Below are 15,499 nucleotides of genomic sequence, written 5' to 3' on the forward strand. Positions count from 1 at the left end.
CTAGTCCAACCATTAACCCATCACCACCACACCAATGTCTTTTAGATGGAATTTGAAAAGCAAAAGGCCCCTCCAGTGAGGTAAATGGGAGTTTAGCCCTTAATTTAAAGGCAGCAATAATTTTGCTGTAGGAATTAATTGTTATGCTATCGATTGAAGAAGGGCTGACTGGTGTTTCCTACAAAGCGAGTGAGGAGTGGTGCAAATGTTTGCTAACCAACACTACCAGTGTATTTACATTGAATGGATGTAGACAAAAAGGCCATACCCCCCAAAAAATGGTTCACCACTAATGGCAAAGGATTGCTCCAGGGCAACGATGTTCCATTCTCATAACCTCTTCCACTCCAGTGGAAAGTGTCTGGGGACGAGTGAAACCTGGGAGTTTCCCAATGCCACACCATGTGTGAGTCAGGAGCAGAGCCAGAACAGAAGAAGATGTTCCTGGATCCTTCCTGCTAGCATGGGACAGAGCGTGCTGGATCCCTTGAAAGTGATCAGCCATGGTTGCCAGCGAACAGTAAAACCAGAAATATCATCAATGCCTTTCAGTGACTTAAAACACCTGAGGGATGTTTCAGCGTAGTCTAGGACACAGCGGGTGAAATGGAGACGAGCATCATGTCCTAAGGCGACCCTGTTCACTTGACAGATGAGGATGGAGAGGGCTTGGGGAGATGCTGGTGGTGAGATGGAGCTGGGGATGCAATGGTGAGCTGCAGCAAAGCGGGCCAACGCGGGCTGCACAAGGGGAGGATTAGGAAAAAAAGGCGGTGGGAAGTTATTACCTGATTGTTCAAGGCTATGGTGAGGTTCCACCTGGAGCACTGCATCTTGTTTTGGGCACCCTGCTTCTGTAGAGATGTACAAATTATGGAGAAGGTCTACAGAAAAGTTTCTAAGCTATACAAAAGAATGGGAAGGTCTCAGCTCTAAGGGTAAGAGAAATTGCTTAAGGCTGGATGGTCTGGGTAAGAGAAATGAGCTCTTCTTGCAGTGGGAATACTGTAAGGAAACCACAAGCACCATGGGGTTAAACACTCAATAATGGCTATGAAGAATTTTGTAGCAGAAGCATAATTTGGAGGGAAGAGGGGAGGCATTGCTGAATTACATCAAAAACTGCTTGATCCAGAGACACAAAGCACTGCTCTTGGTGCCTGGGAGCCAAGCTCTACTGTCACCTATGTGAAAGCAGATGCTAAAGCTTCTAACAGTCTGGATAACCAGAGGAAACAAATAGACCTGCTGTGCTTCAAAATCAAGACTAACCCCTCCCGTAATTGGGTGAGACTCAAGTCAGCCATGCCTTACCATGTTGAAACTGTTGAAAGGGCTGATTTTTGTTCACTGCTGAGGATCTCCCTCTGAAAATGGGCTTTCCGCTTTACTGACCATTGACATCTTTATTCACCTGATTGTACCTATGCAGATGCACTTATCCTGATGCTGTTTTATCCCAAAATATGTGAAGGCCAAGTGAATACACTGGGGACTCCATGGGGAAATTGCTTTGTTGGGATTTGGGGTATCTCTGGGCATTAATTGCAGGAAGATGAATCTTGGTTGTGGCATTTTAGAACTCACAAAGTCATCGAAGATGAGAGAGCAGAAAGGCACAACCACGGAAAACAGGAATTCCTAAACATTTCCAAGCCTTGAGAGGGACTCAGGTTAGGTTCAGCTTTGGAAATGGTCGCGTTTTTTAATCTGCACCTATTCATCCAGTTCTGGGTAGGCTGAGACATGCTGACGGCAAGAATATACACCAAGAATATACACCCAACACAAGGAAACACCCGACGAAACTTCAGCCATTTCTCCCTCAACACCCTTCAGCATCCCCGCATTGGCAGAGGCTAACAAAGACAGCCCCAAATTTGCAGAAAGGTCTCCTTCTCCCCTCCTCCCCTCCCACCTCTCTCCCTCTTATATATTTATTTCCCCTTTGCTAAGCCAGTCTGCGCTCACTCACTATCACAACCCCCTGCAGACACTGGTAATGGAGTGCGGGTGCTGCCTTACTGCTTCGAAACAAGATTTCCTGAGATCCTTTGAGCTCGCTCCATGCCTCCCCCTCGCCTGCTTTTCTCTCTCTTTTTGGAGAGTGGAGGGGAGCCTCTATAAATGTGAAAGGAGCTGCACTACAAAGAATCCCCCGAGTGGCATATCCCAGCCTCGGGCGAAGCTGCTTGGTGCACTGATAGTCCTGCGTATCTGTTCTAGGACTCCTCTTTCTCTTCCCCTCCCTCTTTCTCTGATCAATCGAGGGCTGTAATCAGTTAAGGTCCAGCTTAACTGCAGTGTAAGATACACCAGTTAAGCAAAGCCAATGCCTCCAGGGTTCCCATGGTAAATACGGGGAGGTCATGGGGAGATGAAATAACCCTGATAAGTTCGGCAAGTGCAGTGCTAGCTAGGCTCGCATAGAACACTTAATAACTTGAGCTGGCAGAAGAATGGGAGAAAGGAACAATCAGAACTGTTTCCTATTCCCAGCTCCTCTTCTGCTTGTTTGCTTTGCTCCCCAGTTCTCCCCATTTCTCTTTTCAGCTCACCCCAATGAATGAACAAGCCAGACCCCGATCCTGTCCAGGACTGCAGGGTTGAATTCTCAATGACAGCTCCTGAATCCAAGGAAATGCCTTTTGCAGCCCTATACGTGTGCTCTCCCCTTGGGCTTCTCTCTGCTGCTAGGGAGCAGTGTGGTATTTCTAAAGGCAGGCAGCTCCTTGCTTTTGCCAAATGTGAGCTTCAGAACCCTTGTAGGATCTGAGCTCTGAGCAATGGGGTTATGTCCACCCAGGCCTGGGGTACACTGGAGGCATTATTGCAAATAAATAGGAGGAAAAAAACAAGAGAATAAAGCAAGCATCTTGCTAAAAACGGTGCCTTAAATACAGGATTACCCGTACCACCAAGGCATTCTACCTCAACAACCTCTACCCTGTTTGTTTCCATAGTAAATCTTCTCTTTTCTCTCCATCTTCAGGGATGGCCCAGGAAAAACGGAGCCGTTTGCATTAATCACCTTTACATTAAGTTGATCACCTTCATGCTGGATCCAAACAACTTATGGTTTCCTAACACCCCCCTTTGGAGGGTTTGGGGATGACTGGGGTGTCAAAGGGATTTCCTTGTGCCTCTGTTCCTGAGCTCACTGAAGAACCTCCCCCCCCCCCCCCCCCCCCCCCTAAATTCTACCTGGCCTTAATCCTGAACTAATGACTTGATGAACACAACGTGAGGTTTGGATGCAAACAGCACCACATGGGCTGCTGTCTAATTGGACATCAGCCCACCAGGCATTGCAGATAGGGGAAAATAAAAAAAAAATACCATGTAGGATTTATTAAAAACGATGCAGATGCACAAAGAGCAGAACAAAATCTTTAACCAGAAGCGATAAGAAAGCCCTAAAGGATTCGAGTGGAGATAAATATCCCTCTTGGAGTCCTCCAGCTCTCACAAAGGTTTTTGGGCTGGCATTTCCCCGCAGTGTGAGAGGTGCTTACTTAAGCAGGGGATGGGATTACCTCTTCCCCCAGTGCTTTGGCATTTCTGCACTCAGAGCCTGCACAAAACCAGTTTGTATGGTTAGCCAATGCAAAGAGCTGAAATCACAACAACAAAGATACACCGTTGAACTGCTGGCCAAACTATGCCTATGCCAATGGGAAGGGTCAATACCTCATTAAAACTAAACCTCAACCGAAAGGGAACAGCCACACATTAACCAGAGGAGCACATAAACCACAGCACAGCTCGATGTACCAACACAAGGCACTTTGCATCTCAACCCCCCGATTGAGCCGGCTTTTATGAGAATACCTTGTATGGAAGAATAAGAAAATGGCAAAATTGTGCCCTTTGCTGCATGGCCAAGTAGGGGAGGTGGGGGGATCACAACTCATAGTGCTCCAGCAGAGTTTTTAAGGCACCTCCTGCACGCAGAAGTTTAAAAGCACACAAGGCGCTGCTGATCCAGAGATAAATGGTGGAAAAGGGATTAGAGATACTTAGCGGAGGAGAGGGAAGACTCAGGAAGGGCTGATTATTTTAAAGATATGACTATTTAAAGATAATGATTGCATAAATTTAATTAATGCATTTTCATGCTGCAAATGGCCGTTTTGTAATTAATGTATCTGGCCTCGCTAAGCATGGGAGATCACATCTCCTGCCCCCCCTCCCTCCCTTCCCTATTCCCCCCTCCGCCTCGCGTTTAATGAAAGACAGAAAGCAGATGACAGAAACAATTTGTCAGCCAGTACGGGTGTCAGATGCCTAATTGGTTGCGCTGAGTTAGTGGGAAGTAAAGGGGGAGAGGGCCAAGGCTAGGGGCTCTTCTCTCTTTATCCAAGGCTTCGGGGTGGGTGCCTGGATGGGAGGTGATGGGGGGGTTGAAAGTGTTTCTCGTTAATTGATGGAGATTAGGACACAGATTGGCTGTGGCAGGGACTGGGCAGTGACAAGAAGGGGATGGGAGAGGCTGGTTAACAGCCGTGCAAACAAGCTGCCATATCTCACCATGCATTAAGGCCGGCGGTGCTGACAGCACCGATGGTTCAGGTTGGTGTGTGTGGGTTAGAGCCGTAGGAAAACTGCGTGCCCTGTGTCTTCCCATCCTTGCCCCACTCTGGGATTGGCTTAAAAAGCACAAAGCTGGAGTTGATGTACGTGTCAGGTGGTGACTGAGTTCTGTGGGTGTGTTTGGGTCATAGAGATACAGCACAACCAATGTTCTCTGGTCATTATGTGGAGTGAAAACATCCTTCTCCATAAAGAAAGGCCTAGCAGTATGAATTCCTCCGAAATAGCAACCAGCAGAGGCTGCACAGAGAGGTGGTGATACCCCATCCCTGCAGACACCCAAGGTCAGACCGGAGGGGATCTGAACGCCTGGTTGAGCTGTAGGTGACCCTCCTCACTGCAGGGGTGTTGGGCCAGATGGCCTCGAGGGTCCCTTCCAACCCAACTATGATTCTATGATGAATTAGAGAGCCCAGGCTACAAGCGCCCTGAATCTCACTGAGAGCTGAGCATCCTGGCCCTGTCCCAGCAGGACATGGCTTGGGTTAGCCAGAGTCACACCTGGGAGGAAAGCAGAGAGGTGCCTTATTTTTGCACCATCCCTCTTCTTTCAAGGCTTTCTGGGACCTCTGTACCCTCCAACTTTGCTGTACTTGTCACAAGCACAAGGCAGAGCAGTGTTGCCACCTTACAAATGGAAAAATGAGCCCAATGAAGGCTGATAATTCAAGACTGCACCAAAGTTTCTTGGGATGGAGGAATTTGATCTTTCCAAATCCAAGGTTTTCGTTCCAGACAGCCTTACCTCTCCTCTCGTATGAAGAACAAGAGAATTACAGCATGGTAGAACCATTAAGGTTGGGAGAGATCACTAAAATCAACCAAGCCCAAGGAACCTCAAAACATCAGTGCCATCAGATGCTGTTGGGTGTCCCTATAGGTATAAGACAGCCTTAGCAAAGTGGGAACAGCTTCCTGTTCCCACAAATAAAGGTGATAAGTAGAGAGGCATGGGGAGAAAGAGCTAAGAATAGAAAATGTTGATTTCCCATGCTGGGCTCTGATCACATTCCAACACACCACCTGCAGAGATGAAGACACTGCTGGGCTCCTGCATTGTGCTACACGTCCCTTTGTGAGGGGTCTGCAGAGGGTTGAGAGGTGGTGGAAAATGTTATGGGCAAAAAAAGATACGCAATCTTTTCTTTTAGATGAAAGAGTGACTTTCAAACGGCACAAATGGAAATGGAAAGGGGGTGGGCGATGGATGCAAGAGCAAATGCAAACTTTTTGATTTCAAAGAGATGAAAACAAGGTAAAACCTTGCAATTTGTAGCAAAAACACGCTTAAGATAAAATATCCCGTTAAAAGAGTTTTCTCTTTGCTTATAAAAGAAAAATAAACTCTCCAGAGAGTGAAACGGAACCATTCTGCTCTTTCCAAGATGTCCCCATCTGTCTTCCTTGTCACTGCTGGCCTCAGTTATTCATTCAGCTGTAGGGTGAGCCTCATGCAGACATGGGATTTGGTGATGTGTAACTGAAGCCATTCTTATTGTTAAATACTTGTGTTGCAGAGAGGTGGAAGTGCTACAGCCAAGGAACGGCTACCACTGTACAATAGAAATAAAATCCTAGTGCCCCAAAATGGCATATCTATGGCATATCTCCCACCAAGCCTGGCTCTCTTTCTATTCCCACTCCAAGAAAGCAAATTCAGAAAAAAAAGAAAAAAAAAGGAGGAAAAAAAAAATGCAACAGGGTAAAAGCTTCATATTCCTGACTCTATTCCAATACAAAGTCAAAAGAGAGTAGGAGCCAACCCTGCTCCAGCTGCCAAAAGCTAAATGGCCCAAGATGCATCAGGGAAAATGGAGGAATGGGAATTATTAATGCCTTCTGAAAAATACTCAGCATTTAGTCCTTCCTTATTCATAATACACGCTCTCTTCCCTACGCTGGAGTACACCCATCATTTTCCTTCTGGTTTATAGGACATGAGGGGCAATCACTGGGTGCTGGAGCTTTGCTAGGGAGGAATATGTTCCATCGTGCATTAAACAAATGCTAAATGATTACAAGCACCATATTGGCTGAGAAAAAAAGCAGGCTGCAGTGAGTTGTGCTTGTCACATCACCGCTCCTGCTTGGCAAATAAGTCCTAATGCACAATTGGTATTTATTAGATGACATACAACAACTGTCTCATTAAATCAGGGCTCGAGTGTAGGCCGGAAGTCTTAATTTAAAGTGTCACCAGCTACTGAATTCAGATGGTTTAGGCAGGAGGAGAGGGAAGGGAAGGGAAAGGAAGGGAAGGGAAGGGAAGGGAAGGGAAAGGAAGGGAAGGGAAGGGAAGGGAAGGGAAGGGAAGGGAAGGGAAGGGAAGGGAAGGGAAGGGAAGGGAAGGGAAGGGAAGGGAAGGGAAGGGAAGGGAAGGGAAGGGAAGGGAAGGGAAGGGAAGGGAAGGGAAGGGAAGGGAAGGGAAGGGAAGGGAAGGGAAGGGAAGGGAAGGGAAGGGAAGGGAAGGGAAGGGAAGGGAAGGGAAGGGAAGGGAAGGGAAGGGATGTGGTAGGTGGCCCTAACCCACCTTCTGAAATGGGTTGTGATTTCCATGCCAATCGCGGCTCTGGTTCAAAAAACATTTGTTCTGCATTTGCTTTCTCTCTCTGCTCCCCTCTACGTACACTTCTTCAAACTCTCCCCCTAATAAACGGTTGAGCACCTTTCTCTGTGTTTTAAATGCAGCGTCGAAAGCAAAGGTTAATGCTGGAGATTGCATTCCAATTGAAAACGCGGCAACCGGTAAATTTGGTTTGTTTAGAGTGGAAATGCTTGAACTGCTGTGGATGGGTGGCGGGTGGGAGATGTGCCCCAGCTCCTCGCTGGGCAAAATTAAATTTCAAAGTTTAATGAGTTGCGAAGGGCGCTGGATTAAAAAGCCTGGACCCAAAACTGAAGCAGTGCAATGAAGGGAGAGAGAGAGAGAGAGAGAAAAAAAAAAATCCCACCAAACCCGAAACGTCAGGGAACAGAGCAAGTGAAAAATGTCAGGGCAAATTGCTCTTGACAGTGTTAATATCTGCACCTCATAGCAATAATTACATGTAAATAAATAGTGAAATAGCTCTCAGCTGGAGTCTGGACTCTGAGTGCAGATGCCACTAACAGCCAGCTGGGGACCTTTCGCTCTTCTACTGTCATTTTCCCCCCCCTTTCTTTCCTTCCTCCCTCCCTCCCCTCATTTAATCTCTGCCAGAGCTGTGAGTGCAGTACTGAAGCCCTGCAGCCCCTTTCTCTGGGGCTCGTATCTCCCTCCCCACCAGGGGCTGCTTTTAGCCCCTTGCAAAGGGAGAACAAACTTCAGTTTGGTCATCTTGTGAGTAAAGCTGCGAGGTGAGAATGGCTTGGCTGGCTGTCGTCCCACCGCTGTGGGCTCCTAAAACATCAGGAGGGATGGAGCTGTCTGTTTCAAGCAGTAGAACCACCAAGGTTCTCAAAAGGACATGGGAGAGCATAAGGCTCAGCATCAGGATGCTGAAAGATGCTTCATTTCCAGAGAAGAGCCTGAGCTGATGCCTCTGGCCCTTATACAAATAAAGACCCAATTGCACAAACCCACATTGTTTTGCATTTCTATAGACCCACGTCACTCTGTCCTTTTGCAGACCCACATCATTCTGCACTTCTACACCAATCCCTCTAGGGCATGGCTCAGCATAGAGCATCGTGGGAGACTAAGACATGAGCAAGGGAAAAACAGTGTTGCATCATTAGCATTAAAGCCCACCGAGGAGTGCTAGGCAGACAGACTGCCTTTTGGTCTGTCTGTCCTGGTGCTTCGATGATACAGCCAAAGGGATGTGGGTGTTTGAGTGGGGGAGACTCCATAAAATAAATGTGCAATTGCATAAGAAATCATGGAGTTATTAAGGTTGGAAAAGACCTCTAAGATCATCCAGGCCAACTGTCCACCTACCACCAACACTGCCCATTAAACCATGTCAAAAATCGATAGATACACAACTACTGCAGGTTAAAGTACTTCTACAGAGAAGGCCTTTGGGGTGAGACCAAAGGGCCCTGACTACACCCTAAGTCAGGGCAATGAGGTTCTTACCTTACATATCTAAATTTAAGCAGAACAAAACCCTCGTGCCTCGGTTCTTGGTCGCAGAGATAACAACCATCCCTGTGGTACAGGGAGAAGAGACGCTTCCCAGGATGATGAGATGCTCAGATATTGTGATGAAAGTCTCAGATAAAGCTAAGCTCATTATTTTAGCCCTGTTCTCTTCCACTTGGTCCATTTATCTCTTCGCGCCCTCAGTTTAGCTCCCAGTCCTACAAATCAGGATTAATTATAAGCCATAAAGCTCTGCTAACCAACAAGCAAGCCCATGCTGCTTACCCCTCATTGCTGGGGAAACAGAAATAACTTGTGGCTGGAGACAAACAAACCTGTAAGGTTGCTCACAAGGGCAGGAATGGTTTAACCTAGCTGAGGATGTGGAGAGAAAACCCAGGGATCTCTGCTCCTGTTGCCTGGTGGTTTGGGAGATGCCCCAAATGCACGCCCATTGACACCTCTCCCATCTGAACAGCATCACTCCAAAGCTGAGCTGCCAGACCAAAGGAAATCAATACAAGTAACCTGCCACGATAGGATGGAGACGTTCCTACCGAACCACTGCCTTGTATAAGGAAGAAAAGCTTTGAGGCCTTCCTTTCGGCTAATGAAATTCACAACAACACCCCACACTGCACTGAGCAACAAACACAGCTCCATTATTTGGAAAACAAATATGTTCTTTAGAGCTTCCTGGTTGTCAAACACCTTTTTGTTTAGCTCAACAACTAATCCACTTATCGGAGGATAAAGCTGCCAGTGAATCAACAGTATGATAAAAGCATGCACAAAATTAGCAAAAATTTGCCTATGGCTCCTGCACGTTTAACAAACACCAGCTAAGAGAAAAATGATTCCTATTTTTTTTTTAATAACTGAGATCCCCAGGAGAGATTCTGTCAGATAGCAGCTTTTATTTTGCTTGCAGTTTTTCTCCCCTCTCTCTCTCTTCATATATAACCCAAGCACTGAGGCTGGGAGATGCTGGGAGCTGATATCAGATCCACGGTGAAATTGGCAGTATTTGAATAAGCAAGTGATGCAGCAAGGAAAAAAATTAATAAGGTTATATGTATATATATCATAGAATCATAGAATTGCTCAGGTTGGAAAAGACCTTCAAGATCATCAAGTTCAACCTCAACCTAACCATACTACCCTAACAACCCACCTGTAAATCATGTCCTCGAGCAATATATGCATATAATACATATAACTATATAAAATAAAAATGCAGTGCTCAGGCATTGACTGCTTCCCTAAGACCTCAGCTTTGCTGGATGTTTTCCTCTTCATTGGGTTGTAACACTCATAGGATGCTGGATTTGTCCTTCCCTGCTCTTCAGCATGCACTGCACACACAGATGTTGTCTTGTGAGAATTGCAGCATTTCTGGACACATTTATAAACCAATGTACATGAAAGGGAATGAGAGAAAGAGGGGGTGAGAACTCCTTAAGTCTGGGCTATTCCAATGAAATGGAATGACAGATGCCAATGGGACCAATGCATCTCTCCATAGTTCACAGCATCAATAAAGAGTGATTCAGCTTTTCAAGGTCTGACTGATCTTCTGATGATTCCTGTCTCTCTATCATACAGAGAATGTAAAACGACCTTGCCCCAAAGGAAGTGGGTTAGATAAGGGGAAAGAACTTGGGCAGTATTCTGCTGTTGCTACCTTTAAATGACAACAGCCTGAAGAGGAGAATAATAGAATGGTTTGAGTTGAAAAGGACCCTTAAAGGCCATCTGTTCCAACCCCCTGCAGTGAGCAGGGACACCTACAGCCCCATCAGGGCTCAGAGCCCCATCCAGCCTGACCTTGGGTGCCTCCGAGAATGGGGTTTCTATCATCTCTCTGGGCAACTTATGCCAACGTCTCACCACACTTACTATAAAAACTTCCTCCTTATCCAGTCTAGATCTCCCCTCTTTTAGTTAATCATTTCCCCTTTTCCTATCGCAACAGACTCTACTGTCCCCTCCCTTGGTGAGTTGGACTAGATGACCTTTAAGGGTCCCTCCCAACTCAAAAAACTCTATGATTCATTCAAATATTCTCCTCTTTCCCCCCACCAACTTTACCTAGGCTTGAACAGGACCACGGCACATGACCATGGGATCATTTAGGGGAGCTGGGAATTAATCAAGAGGCACCCACCTGTCAGGCTGGTATCTGGAACTAACTGGAAACACTTGCTAGTACTTGACCTCTCGCCCTCCAGACAAGCCTGTGGCTCTTGAGTGGTTTGAGAAACCCTCTTGCAGCTCTGAGACCCAGGTGAAATAAAGCAAGGGGAGAAAGGCAGGAGCTGGGTAATGAGCCACAGGGGAAGCAGAAAGAGCTGATGGGGGAACCAGTAACCTTCTGGCACTGGTGGGAGAATTCAGATGAAGAGCTGGCGCAAAGACCTGGATGCAATGAGAATAAAAATAAACCAGAGCACACCATGGTTTGGCCAAGGCAAGAGAAAGAGCCTCCTGAGGCTCCGTGCTGTGCCAGACGGGTAGTAAGAGATGCTGGAAATATTTGGGGTGACATATCCCCATACCTTTCTATGTGTCTCCTGGAGGGCTTATATATATTACATCATACATACACATTGGTGCAGACTGTTCAGCACACTTTGGTGCTCCATCTGCCTTTCTTGTGCTACTGGAGGCCCAAATGCCGTGCCGATGAAACCCAAGGCAAAGCTCCACCTGCTCAACAGCAGAAGAGAGCCCTGCATGCCTGCCAAAGGGTCTTCAAATATCGTATCTTAATTGTTTAAAGAGAATCTTGCTCTTTGACGTGCACAGCCAGATTATAAACTGATGCAGAATGGCTCAGTCACTCCAAGCTCGGAGCCAGGTGATGTGAACACGACGATGTCACTTCTAGTTTGATCTTCAGCTTTAGGACTTTGGGCTTCAGCTTTAGGACTTCTGAGTTATCTCCATGAGAAGGGAAAGGACAAATACCCCAGGAAAACCAGCTTTCACCAACTGCCCCAATACCAGAGAAAGAAAGAGCATAGAACAAGATCTGAGCCAACGCATAAAGCAGTGGGACATCTTTCTTACACAATGGGACATCTTACATTCTGGACAGAATCCAGGAAGATGTCCCCTGGATCTTCACAGAACGGAAAGAGTTTATACTTAGAAGTCAGCTGGAGGCAACGCAGACCCCAAAATGTCTGTGTGAGAGACGACACTCTCAGATGGGCATGGCTGCAGGGCCAGGGCAGGGCATGGGAACGCAATGAGCAGCACGTGCAGCCCAGGACCTCATCAGAGCTGTCAGACAGAGCTGCTGAATCCTACGTTGGCTTTTAGGGTCTGGGAGACCCCATGTGGCTCCTAATTCGGGGCTGGATTTGTGCTCAGCTGCGCACTCTAATCGTTAATTAAAGGTTTGCCATCATCCTCCAGCAGCTGTCAGTGTCCTACAGGTCGATCCCCAAGCAACACTCTGCAGAGCCAGAGCTGTCGATTGGAAAGTTCATTGTATGGGCAGTGTCCAGCCCCCTCCCTGTCCTCAATACACCCGGGTATTTATTTCCTATTTATTCCCTTTATTTCCAATGCTCTGCGTTACCTCTTCCCCCTTCTCGCAATCCAGCCCCCATATATTTCTTGCTTTCTCCTCTTGCTCGTTCTTTAGTTTTCCTTTTCTTCTATTTTTTTTTTCTTTCATTCATTCTTTCTTTTTTTCTTTTTTTCTTTTTTTTTTTTTTGGAACGAAAAAAAAAATGTTATTTTGTGCCTCCTGAGCCTTGCTGGCTGGGCTCGGCTTCTGTATCAGCTGGAGGAGCTTATGAGCCTCGTCTCCTCGGATTTAGACTGAAATTTTGATTTTCTGCCGCGCTCAGATAATGTGGAAATCCTGTTCCCGATATTTACTGTTTATCAGCGCAGCGCAGCGCAGTTCTGGGGGGAAGGGAAACTCCCCCTCCGTGTCCCCCCTCGTCCACGCCACCCCCCATCCTGCATGCTAATGGGGTCTCACTTTGGAGCAAACCTACAACAAAAGCCTAATTACAGTGAGTGGAGGGGGAGAGGGATCCATCATTGGATCCTACTGGAGCATGGGGTCGGTCCCTCATCCTATTGGTGACCACAAATCTCCTTGGAGCTGTTGCCACCTCAGGAAGACCTCAGTCTGTATGAAGTTGAGGAAAGCGAGCAGCTGTTTCTCCAAGCTCCACATCTGGATCCAGCATTCCCTCAGCATCTGCCTTTCTCCAAGGAGCTCCACGTCCCTTTTGCATCCATCCCACCCGTATCCCTTCCATGGAGATTAGTGTCACTGAGCCCTTGCAAACGCATTCCTACAGGGAACCCGGAGGGAAAGCAGGGGGCACTTCCCTGCCCGACATGAGCCAGGCAAGAAAAATAAAGCAGTAATACGAAAATCTGGGGCTCAGCAGCAGGGGAACATCTCTAAGTGGCCGGCGGGGCGTAATGCCTCGCTATTAATGAGGCCTGCACCGATCCCTAAAAGGATTGCTTATTGTCAGATAGTGTACGGGGCTTTCTCTCTGCCCCCCAGCCCCTCGTGGGGAAGGCAGGCATTTCCCTCTGGTTGGGATTGAGCTGAATGATGTCCTGGTCACCTACAAACGTGCTGGGCTTTCTCTGAAACCATAATTAGCAGCATCAGCAGGGTAAGGCAGCAGGGTAACACGGCATGGAGGAGGAAATGGGAAAAAAAGAGGGTTTAAAAAAAAAAAAAGGAAGAAATAGAAGGGTAAAGGAATGGAAAGGGAGACGGGAAATGTGATAAAGCTCAGCCAGGCGCTCCCTGCTCGCGCTGTTCTCCGTGCAGCTCTTCTGGTTTAAAGTGACTCCGCTTCTTATGGAAGCGGAGAGGCGGTATTAAAAAAAAAAAAAAAAAAAAAAAAAAGGAGAGAGGAAAAAAAAAAAAACCAAGACACAGAGAGCTTCCTTATCTCATGGAGACAGTTGTCAGGAATCACTTTGACTGAGTCGTTTTGTCTCCATGCTTTTTTTCGCTGTCAAGCAGGCCTCAGGACATGGATCAAAGGAGAGGCGCCGAGCGCTCGCTGCAACTTCTGATCCCTTCTCGGTACAGACGCGGAGTGGCAGACAGCTCTCCTCCACATCAAATGGCAGGAGAGGAGCGGGAGGAAGAAGGGAGAGGGGGAAGAGAAGCTGGGAGAGAGGCAGAGAGGAGGCAGCGAGGGGCTCTGTGCCATTCTGGAGCTCAAGGACGTACAGACAGACGGACAGGCAAACAGCAGCCTTTGCTTTCCCCATTCCCCACTGGGAGCATTCCCCTCCCAGCATCCTTCCCAAAAAGTTTTCCTATTCTCCCAACAAGCAGCTCCCCACGGTTCTCCTGCATTGCTCACGATCCCCTTTCAGGTACTTATTTCCTGAAATAAGATCCCCCTCATCTCCAAACTGGATAGGCTTAAGGGCTGACTCCAGCTTACCGCGGCGAGCTAAGACCCTCCACACCTTTGATCAATTCTCCGCTCGCCCACCCCGGACCCTGCTAGGATTTCTGATCTCCAGCCCCCGCTGTAAGTAGATCTGTCTGGGGGGAGTGGGGGGAGGGGGGGCAGGCAGCAGCATCTTGCAGCACCCAAGCATCTCCCTTTTGCCTTTGCAAGGAGCAGACCACCGGGTGCCACGCACCCTACAACCCTGTAGCACCCCATAGGGTATCTCCCAGCTTCTATGCCTTCCACACACTATAGAAGCACAACCCTATAACCCCATCCTGCTCAAGCACAGCCACACGCTGTTCCCTCTCCATGCACGGCGCATCAGGAACCAGCAAGCTGATGCAGTGTCCACATTCTCATCTCACACTAAAGACTGGCGCAGCATTCCTTTAGTGCACATCTCCCCCACGAGCCCCTCCTGATGCTTTGGGGTGTAACGTGCACGGCTCATCTCAGCGGCCCCAAAGGATGCTCTGGGGATGGGGATGCAGCCCCAGGGTCCCCTCTGCCCTCCCAGCCCCTGGATGTCCCATTTGCAACCTGCACCTATGTGCTGTCAGCAATCCCAGCAGCTAATAGCTTTTGGGATGGGAGCAAGCGTGGATTTCCCTTTCAAAGCACACCCATTAGGGCCAGGAAAGTTGGAGGTCATGGACCCACAACCTGTTCCACCTCCTCATAGCTCTACAGCTCTCCCACACCCGCTGAATTCAATATACTTTCCACGATCTCTCTTCATGGAAAAAAAGAAGGCGCACGTTGGGCTTCGTGCCTGACCCACTGCTGTAGGTTTTTCCTATCACAGACAGCTTTTCACAGCTAGGGCACAGCTGGAGCACAGCTGTTCCCCCATGGCCAGGCTTTAACAGGCACACACAATGCACGGGCACACACACTGGTGTGCACACACGGATATCGATGCCCTCGTGCAGGCAGGCGTGCAAGGCTGTAAGTCCTGCCTCTGAGTCCTTTTGTTGCATTCCTCCCTTTTAAGCCTCCCCTCTATTTTGCATCCCACGTCCCAGCGCTGCCCTTCCCCGCTGTTTCCCCTTGGTTCCATTGGCAGCAGCTCTTGCCTCTGAATGCCAGAGGTCACTCTGACCTGCCTGTTGCCAGGCTGGATGCTGTATTAATTGCTCATCTCTCCTTTTCTCTATCTATCCCTGCCTGCCTTGTCTCCAGTCCCTTTTTGTATGAAAAGTGGGGATAATCCTGCATTTTTATTCTCCTGGTCTGTGGCACCATCACACCTCCCTGTGTTTATTCCTCCTCTTGCTGGTCTCACTGCTTTTTTTTTCCTTTATATTTTTTCCCCTATTTTCTCCTTATTCCCCTTTCTCCCCATTTTGTCTATCTCTGATACATCACACAGTCC

General features: G+C 47.8%; 1 protein-coding gene across 1 annotated transcript in view; it reads right to left on the reverse strand.

Moving 5' to 3' along the window:
• PAX7 (paired box 7) overlaps window positions 1–15,499 on the reverse strand; it is a gene marked incomplete at both ends in the record, with an annotated part of 92,128 nt that overhangs the window by 8,638 nt on the left and 67,991 nt on the right. The window contains one exon of the mRNA XM_079545542.1: window positions 789–854. Within this exon, the coding sequence (XP_079401668.1) occupies window positions 789–854 (66 nt within the window). The remainder of the gene's footprint in view (window positions 1–788; window positions 855–15,499) is intronic.

The sequence above is a fragment of the Tetrao urogallus genome, assembly GCF_951394365.1.
Source record: "Tetrao urogallus genome assembly, chromosome: 21".
In the NCBI taxonomy this organism is placed as follows: domain Eukaryota; kingdom Metazoa; phylum Chordata; class Aves; order Galliformes; family Phasianidae; genus Tetrao; species Tetrao urogallus.